The sequence below is a fragment of the Schistocerca piceifrons genome, chromosome X, assembly GCF_021461385.2.
Source record: "Schistocerca piceifrons isolate TAMUIC-IGC-003096 chromosome X, iqSchPice1.1, whole genome shotgun sequence".
NCBI lineage: Eukaryota > Metazoa > Arthropoda > Insecta > Orthoptera > Acrididae > Schistocerca > Schistocerca piceifrons.
The window spans coordinates 579964478-579979876 of NC_060149.1; the positions used below are offsets into that span (position 1 = coordinate 579964478).

Below are 15399 nucleotides of genomic sequence, written 5' to 3' on the forward strand. Positions count from 1 at the left end.
TTAGAAAATTGTAGCGAAATGCAGGAAGATCTGCAGCGCATAGGCACTTGGTGCAGAGAGTGGCAACTGACCCTTAACATAGACAAATGTAATGTATTGCGAATACATAGAAAGAAGGATCCTTTGTTGTATGATTACATGATAGCGGAACAAACACTGGCAGCAGTTACTTCTGTAAAATATCTGTGAGTATGCGTGCGGAACGATTTGAAGTGGAATGATCATATAAAATTAACTGTTGGTAAGGCGGGTGTTAGGTTGAGATTCATTGGGAGAGTCCTTAGAAAATGTAGTCCATCAACAAAGGAGATGGCTTTCAAAACACTCGTTCGACCTATGCTTGAGTATTGCTCATCAGTGTGGGATCCGTACCAGATCGGGTTGACGGAGCAGATAAAGAAGATCCAAAGAAGAGCGGCGCGTTTCGTCACAGGGTTATTTGGTAAGCGTGATAGCGTTACGGAGATGTTTAGCAAACTCAAGTGGCAGACTCTGCAAGAGAGGCGCTCTGCTTCGCGGTGTAGCTTGCTCGCCAGGTTTCGAGAGGGTGCGTTTCTGGATGAGGTATCGAATATATTGCTTCCCCCTACTTATACCTCCCGAGGAGATCACGAATGTAAAATTAGAGAGATTAGAGCGTGCACGGAGGCTTTCAGACAGTCGTTCTTCCCGCGAACCATACGCAACTGGAACAGAAAAGGGAGGTAATGACAGTGGCACGTAAAGTGCCCTCCGCCACACACCGTTGGGTGGCTTGCGGAGTATGAATGTAGATGTAGATGTAGATGTAGATAGGTAAACTCCAGTGGAAGACTCTGCAGGAGAGACGCTCAGTAACTCGGTACGGGCTTTTGTTAAAGGTTCGAGAACATACCTTCACCGAAGAGTCAAGCAGTATATTGCTCCCTCCTACGTATATCTCGCGAAGACACCGTGAGGATAAAATCAGAGAGATTAGAGCCCACACAGAAGCATACCGACAATCCTTCTTTCCACGAACAACACGAGACTGGAATAGAAGTGAGAACCGATAGAGGTACTCAAAGTACCCTCCGCCACACATCGTCAGGTGGCTTGCGGAGTATGGATGTAGATGTAAATGTAGATGTAGACAATCGTCGGAGACGTGATAAGAGGCAACCCGATCAGGCTGAACGCCTTAGACACACTGTCCAGCGAGTACATCAAGGTGGAGTTTCCCTGCTATTTCGGGGTGGCATTACGTGGAGTCCACGTACGCCGCTGGTGATCATAGAAGGCACCGTAATGCCTGTACGATACGTGAATGCCATCATCTGACCGATAGTGCAACCATGTCGGCAGCATATTGGCGAAGCATTCGTCTTCATGGACGACAATTTGCACCACCATCGTGCACATCTTGTGAATGACTTCCTTCAGGATAACGACATCGCTTTACTAGAGAGGCCAGCGTGTTCTCCAGACATGAACCCTGTCGAACATGCCTGGGATAGATTGAAAAGGGGTGTCTATGGACGACGTGACCCACCAACCACTCTGAGGGATCTACGCCGAATCGCCGTTGAGGAGTGGGACAATCTGGATCAACAGTGCCTTGATGAACTTGTGGATAGTATGCCACGTCGAATACAGGCATGCATCAGTGCAAAAGGGACGTGCTACTGGGTTTTAGAGGTACCGGTGTGTACAGCAATCTAGACCACCAGGTCTCGCTGTATTCTGGTACAACTTGCAATATGTGGTTTTCATGAGCAATGAAAAGGTTTATGTTGATGTTTATGTTGATCTCTATTCCAATTTTCTGTACAGGTTCCGGATCTCTCGGAACCGAGGCGATGCAGAACTTTTTTTGATGTTTATATACACTCCTGGAAATGGAAAAAGAACACATTGACACCGGTGTGTCAGACCCACCATACTTGCTCCGGACACTGCGAGAGGGCTGTACAAGCAATGATCACACGCACGGCACAGCGGACACACCAGGAACCGCGGTGTTGGCCGTCGAATGGCGTTAGCTGCGCAGCATTTGTGCACCGCCGCCGTCAGTGTCAGCCAGTTTGCCGTGGCATACGGAGCTCCATCGCAGTCTTTAACACTGGTAGCATGCCGCGACAGCGTGGACGTGAACCGTATGTGCAGTTGACGGACTTTGAGCGAGGGCGTATAGTGGGCATGCGGGAGGCCGGGTGGACGTACCGCCGAATTGCTCAACACGTAGGGCGTGAGGTCTCCACAGTACATCGATGTTGTCGCCAGTGGTCGGCGGAAGGTGCACGTGCCCGTCGACCTGGGACCGGACCGCAGCGACGCACGGATGCACGCCAAGACCGTAGGATCCTACGCAGTGCCGTAGGGGACCGCACCGCCACTTCCCAGCAAATTAGGGACACTGTTGCTCCTGGGGTATCGGCGAGGACCATATTCGCAACCGTCTCCATGAAGCTGGGCTACGGTCCCGCACACCGTTAGGCTGTCTTCCGCTCACGCCCCAACATCGTGCAGCCCACCTCCAGTGGTGTCGCGACAGGCGTGAATGGAGGGACGAATGGAGACGTGTCGTCTTCAGCGATGAGAGTCGCTTCTGCCTTGGTGCCAATGATGGTCGTATGCGTGTTTGGCGCCGTGCAGGTGACCGCCACAATCAGGACTGCATACGACCGAGGCACACAGGGCCAACACCCGGCATCATGGTGTGGGGAGCGATCTCCTACACTGGCCGTACACCACTGGTGATCGTCGAGGGGACACTGAATAGTGCACGGTACATCCAAACCGTCATCGAACCCATCGTTCTACCATTCCTAGACCGGCAAGGGAACTTGCTGTTCCAACAGGACAATGCACGTCCGCATGTATCCCGTGCCACCCAACGTGCTCTAGAAGGTGTAAGTCAACTACCCTGGCCAGCAAGATCTCCGGATCTGTCCCCCATTGAGCATGTTTGGGACTGGATGAAGCGTCGTCTCACGCGGTCTGCACGTCCAGCACGAACGCTGGTCCAACTGAGGCACCAGGTGGAAATGGCATGGCAAGCCGTTCCACAGGACTACATCCAGCATCTCTACGATCGTCTCCATGGGAGAATAGCAGCCTGCATTGCTGCGAAAGGTGGATATACACTGTACTAGTGCCGACATTGTGCATGCTCTGTTGCCTGTGTCTATGTGCCTGTGGTTCTGTCAGTGTGATCATGTGATGTATCTGACCCCAGGAATGTGCCAATAAATTTTCCCCTTCCTGGGACAATGAATTCACGGTGTTCTTATTTCAATTTCCAGGAGTGTATTTATAATGACTGGCTAATCCCTGACGTTAATGAAGTCGGAGGGTTACATTTAAAACTAAATAAATGTTTATTTAATGATGTTCACACATATCTAAATGACGGCCTCGCACAAACTGCTGGCCCAAATCAAAAATAATTACACAATAATTAACGTACACAGAGCAAGAGAGGATCGAATACAGAAACATGTGGGAGCAAAGTTTATTTAACTGCACGGTAATTCGAAACTCAACAGCAAACATTCCAAGACCAAAAGTGCAATTTTTCACTATCAACTGAAATGTAAAGTATGCCCACATGGCTAGCCGCGCTGTCTAACGCGCTGCATCCCGAGCGGGAAGGCGTGCAGGTCCCCGGCACGAATCCACCCTGCGGATTATTGTCGAAGTCCGGTGTGCCCGCCAGCCTGTGGATGGTTTGTAAGGCGGTTTTCCATCTGCCTCGGCGAATGCGAGCTGGTTCCTCTTATTCCGCTTCAGTTACACTATGTCGTCGATTGTTGCGCAAACACTGTCTCCACGCACGCGAACACCATAATTACTCTACCACGCAAACATTTGGGGTTGCACTCGTCTGGTATGAGACGTTCCCAGGAGGGGAGGTTCGCTGGGGCCAAACCGCACATTAACCCTGGGTTCGGTGTGGGGCGGCGGTTTGTGAACCATCGAGGGCTACGACGGGACGAAGCCTCCTCCGTCGTTTCTAGGTCCCCAGTTTAATACACACACACACACACACACACACACACAATACAGTGCACTATGTAAAATATAGTTTTTTAACTGCAGCAAATAATTACAGTCCACAACTGCCTCAAATCAAATCACGTTAGGTTCACATAGTCGCCCAAAATCATTCACCGTAAACACGGTCATGGACTACACGGAAATCGGATTTTTGTAATTTTTTTATATTTGTTGTTCGTGAAGTTCAGAACTCATATATGTATCACTTTCCCAAAGCATTTCAATGCAACTCTCAAAATACTCGGGGAAATCATCTTTGAAGTTTTCCGACAATTTTTGGCATGCTAAACTAAGATGGTGTTCTTTCTATAAGCAGTTTAGCTATTTGATAGAGTGCTTACCTGACGTGGAGGACCTGGATTCGAATCCTGGAAGAATGTGAGTCCTAGACAAAGGTGCGTGTAGTAAGGGTATTTGCGTGAAGTGTAAAATACAAACAGCGAGGAAAAATTTAATTTACAATCTTTTAATTATAAAATCTTGACTAACAATCCTTTACAAAATGTTGGTAATTAAGAATTTTTGTTTGCAAAGAAAACTGGATTTTTGAGTGCAAATGTAATTAGGTAAGGAAGAAGTGAATTTTTAAAAAAAACTTCAATTTAATGTGCTCATCAGGACATATTTGATGAATTTTATATGTAAATCACGTAGGTATTCGAACTGAATGGGAAAAAACGAAAAAAATAATGACCGAAACGATACTCGATCTAACGATTACTAGTCTTGTGCGCTTTATTTATTCTACGCCGCACGGAAACGCTTGCCAAACATGTACCTTTGTCAAAAAATTTTATTCCACACGGGATCAATCCTAAGCGCCTTTCCCCCTCTCTGCCACCCACCCACCCACCCATCTTCCCACCCACACACACACACACACACACACACACACACACACACACACACACACAGTGAGCACTTTACCACAGAGCCACAATGCTCGTCGAAAAATATGTACCTTATTTTAGCCTATTAAAGACGGATGGAAAATTTCAAAGTCGATTTTCTCGATAATTTTTTAGAGTTGTTTCGAACTGTTTTCGGAGAAGTATATTTGAGTTCTGTACTTCACGTACTTCACCCGAATAGGTCTCCGAAGGCCCAACGGTACCGACCGACCACCGTGTCATCCTCAGACGATAGGCGTCACTGGATGCGAGTATGGAGGGGCATGTGGCCAGCACACCGCTCTCTTGTTCTTTATCAGTTTTCGTGACCGGATCCCCTACTTCTCAATCAAGTAGCTCCTCAATTGGCCTCACAAGGGCCGAGTGCACCCCTCCTGCCAACAACGGTCGGCAGACCTGGACGGTCACCTATTCAAGTGCTGGCTAAGACCGGCAGCGCTTCACTTCGGTGATATGAGGGGAACCGGTGTTACCACTGCAACAAGGACGTTGGAATTTACCTATCATAAATACAAAAAATTACAAATATCCGAATGCTATGTGGTCCTCTTGTGAGTCCAGTGAAAAGTTAAAATCTGTAACTCTCACGCAGAAAATTATTCCAAACCCAATGAAAAGTAAAAGGACTTATCTCTCGCTCAATAAATGATTCCAAGTCCAAAGAATAGTTAGAGCATATAACTCATGCGACTGCTCAGCTGCACAGTCACTCGACACAACCCACTCACCAACACTGGCCAACGACAAATTCCACCAAGACAATAGACTGTGAGGGTCCTACTACTTGCCCTTCAGTATCTTCTATGACATCACACACTAATGGCTGGAAGTTAGACACTTAAATAATAACCAACAATCACATTTCAACCTAATTTCACAATCAACTAATGTATTAAATTACCGTTCATTATTGTGGTCATTTTGCGACATCTTATTCAGTTAATACAGAAATGAACAAGTTATTAATAAAGTTCACAAAGGATGCCAAAATCCAGAAACGTGACAAACTTTTAAGAAAAATTATAAATACGAATGAAATAGTAAAGTGTGTGTAAACATCGACAAGGAGGATTAGGTAAGGATCTGGGAAACTCATGCTGGCTTCATATTATGTGTAACTATGCAACACTTGCACATTTGCATGTAAACTTTTCATAAATTCATCTGTAATTCTTTATAAATATACGCGATGTGAAAAGTAGCTTGTTGTGGTATTTACTCACATTATCAACTTTCATTTGACACTTCACTAATGAACTAACTCCAGTCGTTTAGCTATTATTAATTCTATAGTCCATTGTGGTTAAAACAATTTCAGCTTTCTTATTAATGCTTGGCGTTGCAACGAGCTTATCTCCTCGTCACAGTTTCTCTAGTGTACATGGCCATGTTGAATTGGACAGACTGAGGGCTTTCATTGTGTTCCAGGGCTGCTGGCATGTGCCTGGAAACATACAATAAATTAATTACACAACTTTATTTTTTAGAGATGATAATTAAAACTTTATGACTACCCTCGTAGCAACTGCAGGTGTTTACAGTGCTCTAATATCCTAACAGCGGCCACATCCAGATGTTGCACATGCACAACGGAGTTGCTCCCAGGCGGATGACGATTGTGTGTCCAGAGCACACTACCAGGAACCGAGTTGCAGTATTCTTAGACCGTCTTAAACACTGCTTGCAACGTAAATGACAATATATTTCGTACGTATTAGCCTCACGGCGCCAGACGTAATAATTACAGTTTATGACTGACTTTTCAGAAAACCGAACAGAATTGTCAAAGAAGCCCCTCACAGACAGAGGATGTCGCCGGTAACACACGGAAGACAACGAAAGATCCCCCACGAAATCCTGTCGTCCCTCGTGAAATAGACCCAGATGCTCCACGATGTCCCGTTGGCAAGGGAGCCGTGAAGAAAATGTTTCGGCGGCCACTGGGAGCTTCTGTTACCGCGAGCAGCCCATTGGAGCCTGAAAGAGCCGATGGAGAGAAGCGAGGGCGATGGAATCTTGGTGCTGACGTCCCTATAGGTGTCTGGCAGTACCCTCTTCCTAAACGAGTAGTCTCTCCTGATGATTTTACTGTGAAGCAACAAGTAAGTACAATAGAAATTATGATGGATATTTTTTCAACTCATTTTCAGTGACCAAAACATGTTGTCGCCATTAAAGATATCACAATTATGGAAATTTTATCATTGATATAGAGCCATTGTCACCATTTTACTATACATTTCACTTCTCACTTCATTTGTGTTACTTGCGAACCATATTGTTCATTCTGCGAATAACTGTTAACAGTTCGCCATAAAATATTATTTGCCACGTCTCTCTGTGTTTTTCCATATAACTCATCTGCAAACCGTCAGTGATTCGGAGCCGCCTTTAAAAATATCACAATTGCTGAAAATTTATCATTCGTTTACGTCATTAAACGGTACACAAAACAGACGGGTATATGGGTACATACTTAGATCCAGGATGGAATAATGACAGTATTATGAAAACGATAGATTGCCACTCACCATGTAGTTGAGACGCTGAGTCGCAGACAGGCTTAACAAAACTACTGCTGCTAAACAAGTAAGCTTTGGGCCAAAAGGCCTTCTTCTGATGTAAACAACACTCTCTCTCTCTCTCTCTCTCTCTCACACACACACACACACACACACACACATACACAGACGCACGCACACCCCACACACATATTCACGCAAACCCAACTCACACACTCATGATCACTGTCTCTGGCCGCTGCCACTACGTGGTCAGTAGCAGTCTATCCTTTCCATAATATTGTCATATTTAGATTCAGCTAGAGTACAGACTAGCTTTATCTCCAAATATACTGCAAGCTAACATAACTGCTAGCTAAGTAAATTTATTTTTCATCTATAATCTAGGTTATTGTGGGATACATGTTTCGCCTTTTCTTGCAAAACATTTTTTCTTGTTACCCACAAACGTTTCAGCATCAATGTGCCATCATCTGTGGGTTTTGTTTATTGGACAACTGTAAAAGTGAACATATTTTAGGTTCTAATTTATCTAACAAAATGAAGCCTAAAGACAGTTTCTGCTTGTTTCTGTTCTTACCCTGATTTCACATTATATGGTTTTGCAGGACCATCTGTATGGTGTCCTGTACTGACAACTTGTAATCTGCAAACCAAATGACGTAAACGTGAATTTTACCAGCGGGTTAACACATCCCTTGATTTTTAAAAATGTGATTTTGTTGTGGCAACATGTTTTGTGTACATATTTGTTATTACTCACGTTTTATTGTGACTGATCCTTATTCTTTCTCTTTCCGAGGGCACTGAACACACGTATTAAATGTACTTCCGATACTGCAGTCGCGTTTTGTGGAATGTTATAAAGTGGATGGATTTATTTTTCAGACTCCACCAGACGAGGCACGTGATTATTCAGAGAAAGAAATCACTAGCGAGACTGAGACTAGTGAGGACGATTCGAAAGTTGTATTTCGGAATGACTTGATGCCACAGCAACAGTATGGTTTTGATGGTAGTATGAGAGGGATGTGGAGCAATCCGTATTCAATCTGTGCCGATTACACTGCATATTTACAAAGGCAAAAAACTCTGAGTGAAGAAAAAGAAGAAACTGAACCGCATGTCCGAAACATATTCCAAGAAATAAAAAGTTGGGAACTTAGGGAATATATGGAGGCCGCTAAGCGCCCTCCCCCGAGGAGATATAATCAGCCAGAAGTTACAAGGGTCAACCGGCAGCCGGTGAGTATCTTTTGGACAAATCATGTATCCATTCACTGTCTTTAGAAATATCTGCTAATTAATTATGTCGGATGAACTTTACAGTCTTATGTACGAAGCGCACGATGAATGATAATCGTCAGCCACCAGTTACTACGGACTACAACCAGTCTGTCATTACATTTTGAATATGTCAGTACAAATATGTACGTTCTTGTTATTTCATCGGTTCGCAGGCTATTATAATCATAAGAAGCTTCCAGTTGCGTTAAAATTACATCAGCGCTATTAGATATATTTATTTAATTCCAAGGCCGACTTAGGGCACTTATCAAGTAAAAGTGGACTGAAATTAAATTGTCAAAAGTGTTGTGGGTATTTGTTATTAACATAAAAACAACAAAAATGGTAAAAACGTACAGCTACCATGTATCATTTTTCTTCATACACTCTTATTACACGCGTAACCCCTAGAACGAAAGAAACCTACATATAAAGTACCAGAAGGTAAAACAAGTAAGATTATTTTCGTTTATGTCGTTAGAAAAATAAATTCGCACACTAGGCTCCCAAATAAATGTCAGATACGTGCAGTAACATAGACTGTTATGCAGTGTCCTCATCAGAACGGTGAAATAATCCTTGCGTGAAAATGAAATCCTGTAATTTACAGGGGACCAGGAAGAAAGATTAGCATTTAGGTCTCGTCTACGAGGCTATTAGACACTGTTATTACAGTTTTCAGTCAAAGAAATAATATATACTAGCCATCGCTTATTACTTTCATGCAGTGTTCAATAAAATTCCTATAACTACAACAGCTTACTGTGAACCACACTAAACAAAATAATGAGTCTAAATTCTTTAGGCTCACCTATATGCCTCATGTATTGAACGCTATTACATTGAAATGAAATATTGTGAGGCGAGGGCCTCTCGCCAGATAGACCTGATCGCCTGGTGTAAGTCTTTTGAGGTGATGCCACTTCGAAGACTTGCGCGTCGATGAGGATGAAATGATGATGATGAAGACGACACAAACATTTGAAACACGAACTAACTATAATAGTGTTCACACGTACTCACACAATACAGATCCAAGTCAGCGGTCTCGTGCAGATAGTAGATTAGATTAGATTAATACTTGTTCCATAGATCATGAATACGACACTTCGTAATGATGTGGAACGTGTCAGATTAATAAAAGATGTCTGTACAAGATATTACATTACACAAAATATTGCATGACACTAATGTTTAAGTTGTTGGTTTTTTTCCTTAATTTATATCTAAAAATTCAGCCAATGAGTAGAAGGAGTTGTCATCTAGAAATTCTTTTAATTTATTTTTAAATGTTAGTTGGCTATCTGTCAGGCTTTTGATGCTGTTTGGTAGGTAACCAAAGACTTTTGTGGCAGCATAATTTACCCCTTTCTGTGCCAAAGTCAGATTTAACCCTGCATAGTGAAGATCATCCTTTCTCCTGGTGTTATAGCTATGCACACTGCTATTACTTTTGAACTGGGTTGGATTATTAACAACAAATTTCATAAGTGAATATATATACTGTGACGTTAATGTGAGGATCCCTAGATCCTTAAATAGATGTCTGCAGGATGACCGTGGGTGGGCTCCAGCAATTATTCTGATTACACGTTTTTGAGCAATGAATACTTTTCCACTCAATGATGAATTACCCCAGAATATGATGCCATACCAAAGCAGTGAATGAAAGTAGGCGTAGTAAGCTAATTTACTGAGATTCTTATCACCAAAATTTTCAATAACCCCAATAGCATACGTAGCTGAACTCAGACGTTTCAGCAGAGCATCATTGTGTTGCTTCCAGTTCAACCTCTCATCAATGGACACACCTAAAAATTTTGAAAATTCCACCCCAGCTACAGACTTCTGTTCAAAGTCCATATTCATTACTGGAGCTGTGCCATTTACTGTACGGAACCGCACATACTGTGCTTTATCAAAATTTAAAGACAGTCCGCTTGCTGAGAACCACCTAATAATTTTGTGAAAAACATCATTTACAATTACATCACTTAGTTCTTGGTTTTTGGATGTTATTACTATACTTGTATCATCAGCAAAAAGAACCAACTTTGCATCTTCAGCGTTTACATTAAAGATCGTTATTCGGCGAGATGCAACTTAGTATGTCAACTGCACAGGCATATGCTAAATATTAATGGAGAATGTAGGTTACATTTTTATCGCTCTAGGCTTGCAAAGTATGTTACACTGTTACAGTACATACCTGTAGTATAAGTTAAATTCACAATATTCTTATTATTAACATAAGTTTCAAAACTTTGCAAGAGGTAGATAATTTAAGTGCAAAACATACAGGACATTTATCAATACTAACCTATGCTCATTCACCACATACTACTCAGAGCACTAGAAGTAAAACAAATAAAATGGAGAATTGTAACTACTAATTGTCATAAGTACTGGCACACTCTGATGTTACAAAATTTCAGTTACATATTCTTGTAATTCTTTTATCATTAATTTCTTCTGTATAAAGACTCATAGCGTGACCATTCATGTATCTGGTTGCTATTCATATAGATTTGCACTATATGCTCGGAAAATGCATCCCTGCCTTTACACTGTGGGTGTGTAGTATGCATCTGAAGCCAAGGGCTATGACAGATAATGCCTATACTTTTCACCAATACCGGCCATACATCTGTGCAACAGACATGTGAAGCTGTGTCTCCATCTACATCTATACTCCGGAAGCCACCTTACGGTTGCTCGTACCTTAGTTATATGGGCTATGCACGGCTCTGTTTGAAAAGAATAGCTCGATGTAGTTATAGGGTCCTGCCGCGCACGCCTGCTCTCATGACCCGTAGCTGATTCGCTGCAAATAATAACATGTAGCCGTGATCCTGCACTCAAATAGTCTGTGCATTGGCTAGCATTCCTAGTTAATAAAATACACAGAAATGTAAAATAAAAGTTAAATGAATAATTTAATAACGAGGATTCTATTCTAATGTCTGTAATTGATGTAGACGACAGAGAATTATTTGGAATAATGTTTATTCAAAAAGGATATCTCAAATAAATGGGAAGTGGTCCTACGAATTCAGTTAAAATACAGACAAAATACCCTTATGAAATGCAGTAAAGTTGCGTCGGGTGCGTTACGAGAATGATAGCAAAATCTCCAATCTAAGTAGTCAACAAAGATACGCGAAAACTAAGTGCATTTCGTGGTCAGAATACATGAATTCACAAGCTCAAAACAGATCAGAGTTCAACATGATGATTCACAAATTAACATACGCGATACAAAGAACAGTAACTCATACTCTATCTATCCTCGGTTCCATAACACAAGCGGAGCACATTCAGACCTCTCGTGAGTGCCTTCAAATGTAACGGCCGTTCACCACTCAGAATCAGTCACCTATACGACTGACTCACACACATTACCGTAGGCAGGTCTGCTTTCTTCACGCACTCGGCACAAAGTGTCCAGAATCGCTCCCTCGAGCTCTTCAGTCGAAAAGTCCCAGTTTCCACTTGACTCCCGTAGTGTTCCGCTATTGTCGGCTTTTCCACTGGCTGAAGGCCCTCCCCACCAAAAACACATCGTTCTTAAGCTCTGCAGACATGATCTGGTTCAACATGACCACTTTCTTGACTAAACTAACGTATTACAATAATATTTAACTAAAGAAATGTTATAAATCTTTGGTCACACTCAGAACATTCACAATAAATGTAAGTAAAGGTTTATTCTATAAATAAATAACTCAGTATTCTTGTGCAAGTGCGCTCACAATAGATGACCACAGATTGCCGTTAAATAGTGTTTAAACAATTACTTAGGCCTTCTTGTCAGAAGCATCTTTTGGTTCTCTTTTCAAGTGTGGTGTCTGCCAACACATGCGACTGACAACTTATAAATTAGCACCTTTTTTAATAGCACTTACAATCAACACTTCAATAAAGTTACTGGCAAATTAGTAAACTGTTCACTAAATAAATACACAAGTATGACAAAATATGAATTTTTCATGCAGTATTCATTTGCTGTGTAATAGTGGCGGACACGACGTTCTGACCAATATTTGCGTAACGGAAAAGTATAAAAAACGTAATAAATCAAGAAATAAAATAGATACGGATACACAGCTTTCAGCGACATAGCTATAGTGCAATGGTATCATCTGATATACCGTATGCTGAAACCACATGAAGCGTTTAAAAGCTGTTAGTTCAGAGGTTCACTGTAAATTATTAACTTTCGTTGTTTTAAAGATATTTAAATTACTGTTGTGTCATTGGATGCGCCTCATTTTTCTGGGAGGTTCACTGTAAATTATTAACTTTCGTTGTTTTAAAGATATTTAAATTACTGTTGTGTCATTGGATGCGCCTCATATTTCTGGGATCGCTAGTGTATTCACAATTGCATTAATATTTGTTTGTAAATTATTATAGTTTCTCAAAGAGCTGTAAGAAGCCATCATTCAGCTTGTCTGACACTTCGCCATTTTTGGAGCATCGTCTCCTGCACAAAAGCCATGCGAACAACAGTTGCCCAAATTCCCAGCTTTGGGATTCACCAGTTCCCAGCGACACTGCTTGTCTTTGTACCTGGCTGGCCTCTACACGTAGCTTTGCCGGACGTGCCACGGCACGCCATGAGCCGCGGGCCCATCAGCGTTAAGCCATACAACAATTTCATCTTACCTCGTACCAATGGTGAGCGGCCGATTAGCTCGCCCAAATACTCGTAACGTTACACAGTCGCGGGAAAAACCACTGTTTGTAAGCCTCCCTGAGGGAGTGAAGCTCTCTCATTTTGCGTTCATTGTCTTTTCGTGAGATATATGTACCAGACACATCTATGAATGTACGCTCTCGGAATTTCAATAGTAAAAAATGAAATAAAATGATGGCATGGCATTATTGGCTGGGAGACCACGTCTCGAGTTGTTCAGCCGCCAGATGCAAGTGTTTCTATTGGACCCCAATTCGGCGGTTAGCACATAAAATGGAAACGAGATGAATGATTAGGACAACATGATGTCGAGTGAAGAAAATCTCCGACCCGGCAGTGATCCGTACCCGGAGATCACCATCTAGAGGCAGGACGCTAACCACTTTTTTCCTTCTTTCTTTCGATTGGTTTCTTCATTTTTGTTTCATGAGTGTTTCTGTGTGGATGACACAGGATATATTATAAGTTCAATAAATTCAGTCGATGAGCGCTTCCCTATTTTATTTCTTCTTTTTTTCAAGGGTGGCTAGTCCCCTGATCGAACACGCTGTGCTGCGGTACTGGCCAAAACACGAGCTTCAACTTTAAAACACATCGTGATGCACAACGCCTTTCCTGTAACGTCTTCCATTGGAGTTCGTTGAACATCTCTGTGACGTTTCCCGCTTAGTAACCGAATTTGTGAAAGAAACATGGTTATCTGTCGATCTTTTCGATTTTCTCTGTCAATTTTACCCAGGAATGGTCCCAGAAAGAAAAGCAATATTCAAGGATCGGTCGCAGGGGAGAGGACTATCCTACCTCCTTCCTGTTCAAACAAATTTCGGGCTTGCAGGCGGTCGTTGTTTAATTCATTTTATGATATTTCGACTGGGCGCTTGCCAGTTATCTTCAGGTGAACCATTGAAGACTGACAAAGACTTGCTCTGTTCCGCCATACATAGCGCGCTCCGAGCATTCCCCGCATGCGTCAGAACTCAAGTTGACAGACGGAGCACACTACGCGGCGGTGGCGCGGAACTCGGCTGTCCTCAGAGTTACCGCTCGCCGCAACCGTTGGCACACACTGTCGTCTTCGAATAGAACAAATCGTGGAGATGATGGAGTTCCACATGCTGTCCAAATGGTAAACGCTATCACAGTTCATCAGATTTTCCTCCAGGCGTATTTCCATGGATCCTTTAATAATGGAATCTCAAAAACAGATATTGCTGTGGTCAGGTAGAATTATGGTTTACCAAATAACGATATAAATTGCAGAGAACCGTCGAAGTTTCAATATCGGTTTTCTTTATTACTTGCTGACTGTTTCCACCCTAACCTCATTATCAACTCATTCACTAAACTAAGCAATACTTTCCACTACGACAGCTACGTGACTGTTCATTCTAGTTAAACACATCTTGTAAAGTAGTGCAGGGCTGAAATTCATTCACTTCAGAGCTTTTAGAATCAATTCATGCAGAGAAGGACACGTGTGATCATACGGTTGTTATAGCGTTATTGACTGCAGATTTTACAAGGAGTGTTAAGACGGGTAGGAATTTTTGTTTACTTAGCCATAGTGATAGGAAAAAAACTGCCAAGTATCTGAGCAGTCAACATCAAATATTCAGCTCTGAGGACGAAATTCAGGAGAACTGTACAATATGTTATAGTCTAGTATATGCTGGACAAGGTTGTAAGGAATGTTAAAGGCCCACCGTTGTACGATAGCCGTGTTAGAAAGTTGTTACGAAAGCAAAGAGAGCTTCATCACAGATTTAAGCGAGGTCAAACTCTATTTTACATTTAAAAAATGAGTATGGAGGGTAATGAGAGAAGCCTTAAAGGATTTCCAAAGTAATATTTTGACAGCAAATCTGACTAGAAGTCCCAAAAAGTTTTGGTCCTGTTAAAGTAAGTAAACAGAACTAGATCATCTATATAGTCACTCACCGACCATGGGGCACCGAAACGGAAG

At 42.4% G+C, this 15399-nt stretch overlaps 1 protein-coding gene across 1 annotated transcript in view; it reads left to right on the forward strand.

Moving 5' to 3' along the window:
* The window catches only part of LOC124722533, a 193520-nt gene that overhangs the window by 59672 nt on the left and 118449 nt on the right, over positions 1-15399 (forward strand). The window contains exon 4 of the mRNA XM_047247681.1: positions 8339-8695. Within this exon, the coding sequence (XP_047103637.1) occupies positions 8339-8695 (357 nt within the window). The remainder of the gene's footprint in view (positions 1-8338; positions 8696-15399) is intronic.